The sequence below is a fragment of the Semicossyphus pulcher genome, unplaced genomic scaffold (genome assembly GCF_022749685.1).
Source record: "Semicossyphus pulcher isolate SPU_LCO1_2020_fin unplaced genomic scaffold, fSemPul1.0.p SCAF_16, whole genome shotgun sequence".
Lineage (NCBI taxonomy): Eukaryota > Metazoa > Chordata > Actinopteri > Labriformes > Labridae > Semicossyphus > Semicossyphus pulcher.
This window is the reverse complement of record NW_027211670.1, coordinates 26,276,586-26,285,000: the sequence shown is the minus strand read 5'-3', so window position 1 is coordinate 26,285,000 and position 8,415 is coordinate 26,276,586. Positions and strand designations below refer to the sequence as shown.

The 8,415-nt window shown below is 44.1% G+C and overlaps 1 protein-coding gene across 1 annotated transcript in view; it reads right to left on the bottom strand.

The window, feature by feature from the left end:
* Positions 1–8,415, bottom strand: part of ankfn1a (ankyrin repeat and fibronectin type III domain containing 1a) — an 89,958-nt gene extending 81,543 nt beyond the window's left edge. The window contains exons 1-4 of the mRNA XM_069664355.1: positions 8,339–8,415; positions 6,528–6,655; positions 5,727–5,972; positions 2,490–2,692 (exon numbers count right to left, since the gene is read on the bottom strand). Coding sequence (XP_069520456.1) covers positions 2,490–2,692; positions 5,727–5,972; positions 6,528–6,643 — 565 coding nt within the window. The 5' untranslated portion in view covers positions 6,644–6,655; positions 8,339–8,415. The remainder of the gene's footprint in view (positions 1–2,489; positions 2,693–5,726; positions 5,973–6,527; positions 6,656–8,338) is intronic.

The following is an 8,415-nucleotide window of genomic DNA, read 5'->3' as shown; positions in this document are numbered from 1 at the left end:
CAGACAGTCAGACAGACAGTCAGACAGACAGTCAGACAGACAGTGACAGTTACAGTCAGACAGACAGACAGTGACAGTGAGCAGATAGACAGACAGACAGACAGACAGACAGACAGTCAGACAGACAGTGATAGTGACAGTGACAGTTACAGTCAGACAGACAGACAGTGACAGTGAGCAGACAGACAGACAGACAGACAGACACCTGACAGTCAGAGATCTGTCAGCAGCTGCAGGACACAGCGCTCTGAGATCAGGGTGAGTTTGCATCGTAACAGATCTGCTGTTCAGATCCTGACAGGAGCAACAAGCATCATTATTATGGTGCATAAATGAAAAGAGGGAAGACTCTTGATTAATAGAAGACATTCCACAAGTTCCAGTGAACCCCTGGACACCTCACAGTCTCACAGATTAGGACGTGTTTTCCTGCTAAGCCTCATGCTGCGTTCACTCTAAACCTGATGCTCACACAGCTGAAGGGCTCCCTCTGGTGGACACCCGTCAACTCCATCCAGACGGACTTTTAAACTACAACACATTTAGATTTCTGGCTCTCTGACTTTATAACACAAACTGGAGAGGTGAAAAAGGAACTAAAGACAAGAAGGAAAGATGCAAAGAGACACAAACTAAAGCAGAATCAGCGAGGCAGAAAAACGTCTTTTTTCACTCCAGTACAAGAATATAACATCAGAAGCAGAGAGGAGGGTCCACAGGAAGAGAAACACACTGAACCTCCTGCGTTTGTAAATCAGCCTGAGAATCATTCAGTCACTGCTGTCAGCACTGTCTCCAGACACTCCGCTCCATTCACACAAACTGTCACAATGCTCTGACAACACTGCTGCTTGTTTATCATAATAATTAACAACACATTTTATTTATAGAGCGCTTTCAGGACTCAAAGACGCTGTACAATACCCCAAATCAATACCAAAAAAGAACATAGACAAATGTACATACTTCAAACAAGTCAAAACAAAGCAACAGGACAATCACAGACCAAAAGCTAACTTCAAAAGGTTTTCAACAGGGATCTGAAGTTTGATGGTCTGTGCAGGTTTGAATGTACTGGGCAGTGAGTTCCAGAGGGGCGGCTACGGAGAAGGCTCTGTCCCCCCAGGTTCGGTGCTTGGTTCTGTGAGGTGTCATAACTTATGTGTTAAATTTTCATAGATTGAAATCTGAACTTGTTTATCTTTAAAAAACTGTGATGGAGCAGAAGAAGAGTTGCGATGTGACGCTCACAGAGACCTGAAGGCTCTGAGGTCGTTTCTTCTTCATGGGAAGATGAGTTTACAAGGTGTTAAATGAGTGGCAGGAAACGGACTACAAACATGGATGCTGCCTTATTCACTAAAAGAAAAAAGCCTCAGGAACGAGAGAAATTTACAAAAGTACACAAGAAATGAAGCAGAGTCTGAACTGAAAGGATCAAACCCTGAAATAACTAAATATCTTAGATGAGCGGAAACACAGATTCCCCGAGAGGCTTTTAAACGGCTCGAGGGCAACGAGGAGAAACCGAAAACAAGCTGAGAAACATGACGAATGACAAGAGGAAGAAACTACCAGGAGGGAAAACAAAGAGCGTGTTTTTCCCTAAGTTAACGTTAGACAAACATTGTCAGGATCGTTAGAAGGATTTTAAAAACTCTGGATCATTGTGCCTCTGCAGACCTCTGAGAACATGCTGCAGTTGAAGAGGAGAATTCCCTCTGGGGTTAAAACCATCACAGTTCAAGCACACGTGTGGCCTCTGATGAGTGCATCATCTCTGAAACTGGTGGTTATTTTTAAACTCTAAGATGGAGACTGACATGAAGAAGAGGAGAGCGGCTGTAATCTGCTCAACAGGAAGTTAATTATCATTCTCCAGAAGGGTGGAGCTAAAGGACAGACGGAGCAACACAGGAAGTGAAGCCCTCTGACAATATAAACAGCACCAGGCAGAGCGCGTCTTAAACATTCCTGACATGGCTGCACGTCCACAACTTCGCACCGAACCTGCACTCAGACGTTTTCATGTCTACGATCACAGACCTCTTCTGACCAACAACACACACTGAAGGGAAGTTTCCCCCAGAGCCTCGCGTTGGATAACTCATGAACTATAGAGCTGCTGGTTCTAGATCCATGTGTGTTTAATCAGCGTGACCTGTGACAGAAGCTCACCGTGTCCTACTTCCTGTCAGCACCCACATCTCTACATGTCCATGTGCTGCAGGTGTAGCCGCTAAAAGTAAACACTCCGCAGCACAGCGCCGCTCCACGAGAGTCCACAGATGCACACAAAGGAACGGGACGAGGGGCCGCTGATAACGGGAATACACCCACTCAAATAAAATTGCTATCTGATATTTACCGGGAAATGTTACCTTATATCAGAGACACACCTCCTTCCAGGTGTGCTATATGAACTAACTCAGGTGTATCCCAGAGCTGGAAACTTGATGTTGTGTACACTCCCCACAGTCTGCTCTCACCTGCAGAGTTCCAGTGGAGTCCTCCTGGACTGGCAGCCAGCCGCCTCCTCTTCCTGATGCTGACCCCGCCGTGGGAGGAGGAGTCCCCCGCTGTGGTCTCTGCAGCAGCAGCGGGGGTGGAGGAGAGGATGGGGAGGAGGGACGTAGTGAGGAAGGGCATCTCCTTCCCCAGAGCAGGTGTGAGGAAGGTGGACTCTGATGACCTGCAGGGAGTAAAGGACGGATAATTCAGGGACATCATGTATTTTTGACTCTCAGTGTTGCTGCAGTGACTTCATGCAGAGGAGTTCGTTATGGGGATTAAAGTAGGGACGTAGAAAAGCATCAACAGAAGATAAACACGAACTGTTTGCAGATAAATCTCGCACTTTAAATGTAAGAAAGACACATCACATGTAATACATGTCCTCGAGACATGGCTGAGATACCAAGCTCGTTAGAAGGGCCAAACATGAGGTCACATGACCTTGACCTCTGACCGCCAAAACCTCAAAAGTCCAATAAATCAAGTTGAGGTATCAGAATCTGTGTTGGGATGGAAAATAAGGGTTGGTGCATCTCTATTCTCCTCTGTGTTTGTCATTAAAGTTTACACACAAAAACCAAAAACATTTAAAGACAACCGTGCAGCTCCATCTGCTGATGAAGACCACTTCATCAAAAGCTGGGTGTCCAGAATGGGTGTTCAGGAAGCATCCTCTTAGTGTCTCTAAACAGAGCAAACACATTTACATCCAGGAGCTGTGTTCTGCTGATACCTGGCCTCTGAGACGGCGTAGCTGCGGCTCCGCCATGATGCTCGAGCCCGACCACCTCCCGACCGTTTCCTCCGAAAGACCAAATCCAGCAGCTGAGCCCAACTAAGCATCTGTGATTCACCGCTCTACATCATGTCAGCGTTTAAAACACACTGATGATCCCAACGTCTGCACCACAGTGTGATCAGCGCTTCTATTAAACCTGACGAGCTGGTTTCAAAAGGTTTTCAGGGTCCGAGCAGGAAACAGAATCACTCCTGAGTGAAGACGAGGTCCACTGAAGGAAACGGTCCTCTCAAGTGTTTAATGCCCAACAGGGGTATTAACTTACCCTACTGTGTGTGTGTGTGTGTGTGTGTGTGTGTGTGTGAGCAGGGAATCAATGATATCACAGTTTATCCATCTGATCAGGACCCTTTGTGTCAGAGGAAAGGAGACCTTCATCTATACCAGGCAGGGGGATACTAATGCTGCATTCACTGGCAGTAGGACATTCGATATCTACACCACATGGCCTCCTAAAACTTAAAGTGCTGTTTACTTTGTTTTTCCAAGCACGGACACTTTTTGATGTGAAGCAGCCAAATGCTAAATCATCCAACATCCTCTCCTCGTAGAGCGACAGCAGCTTCAGTTTGGATGCTGATGTGCAACATCTAAATGTGAAGCAATCAAATCTGCACTTTTGACTCCCGCATACTTCAGCATGTTTTAGTTTTTCATCTGTTGTTGGAGCCCAGTGAGCCTCTAAACTGTCTGAAAAGCCTTTTAGGGAAATATTCACACTGCAACCTTCAATATTTGAGAAAGAAATGACCGACAGATCCCTCAAGATCTGCTGCAGGTGTGTTTTATTTCAACGACACCTTCTGGGCATCACTCGCTGTATTCACTCATTTAAATATTGTGGTTGGGTGCTCCATCATGAAGTAATGGAACCTTCTGCATTTAAAACACAACAAGCAAAGCAAAATAACAGGAAGGTCATCACCGTCTGACTCTTAACATCCAGTTTGCCAGAATTGGCATCCTGCCTAAATTCACAGATCGCCTCATTTATGGACATACTTGCAATCAGAGCTGGCACGTGTGGTGGCTGATAAATTCCTCATTAATCCTCTTGTCCATATATGGTCACTTCTGGCTCAATAGAAACACATATGGCGGCTGCCAAAAGGCTGAACTTGAGGCTTCAAAGGGGCCTTAACCTTACCTACAGTATACAGTCTTTGGTGGACCCGTCTCACCTGCTTTCACATTACACCTGAGTTTAACATAATGTGTCTGCGCAGCACGAGGCATGTTCCAACCTGGGGCCTGTGTTTAAAACCACTCAGACCTCTTCCTGAGCAGATGATCAGGTCTAGGTTGAAGGAGCAGCTGGCCTGCGTACCGACACGTTTTCTTTCCTTCTACATCTTTTTCAATTACCAACACGGTCCAACCCAATCTGTCCCTTTATGTTCTGTCTCCTCCTAAAGAGGCCTGCAGCTATACAACAAACACTCTTAATGACTACACTCCCTTATACTAGCAATGCATTTCCCAAAGCTATGAACGCCCATGTTTCCCCTCAGACTCCCTGCAGCCTTTAAGCTTATCTCTCTCCCACATAGCTGCCATCACCATGGTGCCACACAAATACTTTATGAGCTGCAACAACCAGGGAACAATGTTCTGCTGGCTGGAGGAGGAGGAGGAGAGGGGAGGGGGGGCGGGGAGGAGGGGGCAGGAGAGATCTCTGAACTGACCACAGCTTCAACAGAGCACATTTTAAGGTAACCTGGGCAGCTGAGCTTCAGTCTGTCTACTTAAACGTCATGTTAATAAGACATCTGGTGTCCATCACAACCATTATCCTGTGAGTCCAGTCTGCAGAGCACTTACTGTAAAACATCAAACACACAATCACACTGCTTTCAAGTGTCTGCAAGGTCCCCAACATACGCACCATGTCCTCTTCTTTATAGGACCTACAGCCAGCAGATACAACTGAGCCTTTAAGACATGAAACTATGTTTTTCAGATTTTAAAGATTCACATCTTCAGTAGGAACCAATGAGCTTTGAGCTGAGAGAAACAAACAGGAAGTCAGAGTCAGAGAGTGCTGAGATTTGTTTACACCAGGAAAAATGCCAGATTATTGTGAGGCATTTTATCTAAAATGAATCAATAAGCAGAGTTTTTTTACACTTCTGTCTGTTATTTCAGCCTTCACAAAAAGGAACATGACAGCAGTTTACAAAGCAGACAGAGTCCCTCATTTCACCAGGTAAAAGCCTCATTTAGATTTAAATCCTACGCCAAGAGAGCAGCGTAAACACAAACACCATGAGCAGAGTAATGCAACTGTCACTACAACTTAGTTTAACTAATGTCAGGTTAGTGTGCATTATAAGGAAAGAGAAGCACACTGCAGGGCGCTGATACCCACTCATGTCTTTGAGTTGACCTTTGAACTGGATTACTTCAGACTTACCTGTGTGGTGTGTCAGTGTCTCCTGGCTCGCTGCAGGTGGAGTGACGGGGGTTGGAGGCCAGAGAGGAGGAGGATGATACTGGTGCAGAGTTGCAGGAGTGGTTGGATGCATGTGAGGAAGAGGAGGTGGTGGAGGACGAGGAGTTGAGGATGGAGTCCAGGTCCCTGGACAGCAGCAGAGAGGACGGCATACACAGCCATGTCTCCAGGTCCGAGAACTTTGAGTAGCTCAGCATCTCCAGGACGCTGCAGGAGGAGAGACACACCAGCTGAGACCGAAACCTTCAAGACAACTTCTTTTTCTTTTTTAAACACAATGTGTTTTATCTCACAGGGGAGCATTTCACAGCTGAAGTGACAACCAAATAAAAAACATGTTATTAAAGCCAACCGTCTGGAAGCCGCAGTGAGGTCTCACGAGCCAAAACGACTAATCATCTAAAATACAGCAAACAAGACCATCATAAACTGATTCAACAAATTATCAGGTTTTCAGCTATTTTCTGTAAACCTCATAAACCCAAACAAACCTACAGCAGCTACATGTGTGGGTTAAAGTCATCTTACATCAGGTCCTCTAATAACACAACACAAGCAAATATGCCAAAAAGGCTCCCATGTCAGACGTTAGTGTGTTTTCCTTGCTAGAGCTCTTGTTCTATAGTAAACACAAAACATCTTGACATTTCCAGATATTCAAAGAAACAGATAAAAAAAACATGGCAGGAGAGGCATTAGCAAAGACGTAGAAGTAAAAAAAAAAAATGCTGAATAAAGCAGTGAGTCTTCAGGGTCAGTTACCTCTCCTCTCCCGCTCCTGGGATGTCATCTTTCTCGTCTGCCGTTTGGAAGATGAGGGAGGTCCTGGAGTCTCGCGATGACAGCAAAACACAGGAGTTATCAGAATCCACAGACATCTTCAGCCATATCTGTGGGGGACCAGGAGAGGTCAACAAGTCAGTCAACAGACATGACACAAAAATACAGGTGTGATACAAAAGGTCCAGGTCGTGATACACAATCATGGGAACTTTAACAAGCTGGCTGGTAACCATAGCCAGTGAATGTGTTAGTTACGTTAGGGTTAGTGGTGTAAATAGCTTGTAAGGTATATGAATGCTGGAAAAAAAAAAGTTTGTTAGTTAATAAGGTGATGGCTAGTAGTTTCCATTAGCCAGTCAGTTTGTCAGGTAGTTGGTTAGTTGGAGAATCTGTTAGTTAATTAGTTAGTCTGGTAGTTGGTAAGACATTTAGAAAGTTAGTCAGATCGTAAGTTAGTCTGTCCGTCAGTCAGTAAATTAATTAGATAGTCAGATAGACAGTTCGTTAGTTGGTTAGTAGCTAGCTGTTGACACTAGCTTGTTGTTTAGTTGAACAGCTAGACTGTGAGATTAGCCTATTCATTTATAGCTAGCTAGTAAGATTAGCTTTTGTTGGTGGTGGTGGTTTAACCAAGTTAGATGATTAGCTTTTAAGTAGCTAGCTAGATTCATTACATACATCTTATCATATATCATGTCAGCATTGTTTACTCTAATTACTAATTTCAGCTTGTTCTTTAATTGTTAGCCAGCGCATCAGTAAGAATGCATATCATTAGCTTGTTAGTTAGGCTGTATTGGCTATAACAAAACGGATTTTAAGTGGGTTAATTTACTGGTATCTTAGAGGTTGTTAGCTTAGTTAATACGTTTTCAAGTAACATTGGTATGTTTGTTAGTTGGTTAGCGTGCTTGTAGGAATAGAGTATTAGTACTTGTTAATTGGTTAGCTAGCTTGTACTATTAGCTTGTTTTCTGGTAATTCCCAGGTCATTAAATTAGCTTATTACCTATTTTTAGCTGATTCATATTTTAGCCGGTTGTTTATTAGCTTTCTACTAAAATTCGCTTGTTTGTCAAACAAAGCTTATTAGTGGTTGGGGGATAACTCCTGTCAGCACCGTCGTAGTTGATCAGCTAGCTGGTAACATTCGCTCTTCGGTTGTTCTCTAGCCGTTGTTCGTAGAAATAACGTTAGATAGTTGGTTTGCTAACTTCTAGCAAGGTACAGGAGACATACGTTAAAGGTAGTGTTGCCATGGAGACACTGTTCATGTACTGTATCATTTTGACTAGCGGTTAAACTGTTGAGAACTCTGTGTGGGAAGCCCGGATTATAATAATAACCGGCAGTAGAAGTATTTATTTATAGATACTAGTTGAACTTGTTCCCAAAGTGTCAGCTCAGCAGACAGAGGAGTGATGGTGATAATGTGTGACCACACGTGGCTAATGTTTTGGCTAGTCTGTCATTAAAATGGGAACACCCGGTGAGAGCGATTAAAGCTTCAGACCACCAAAACACACAATAAAACAGTCCAAATCCCAGTCAAAGTTCATGTCAGCAAACTTTCAGATCTAAACCACTATTTTTTATCCACAAATGAACTATTTCCCCCTAAAATATCGGTTTTGTTTGTCAATCAGGATCCATCCAGTCAGCTGTCCTTCACTTCCACTTGTGTCTGCAAGGTTTTGTCCGTTAATCCGTCTCCTAACAGCTCTGCGCATTTAAAACACTAAAACCACAGCACAAGCGAGGGAAGCTGCAGTAACTGAAGAAAACTTTACCGTCTTTGAGTCCTTCTTCTTCTGCAGAAACAATGTCGCTTCTTCTTCTTCTTCTTCTTCTTCTCTCCTTCTTTTCC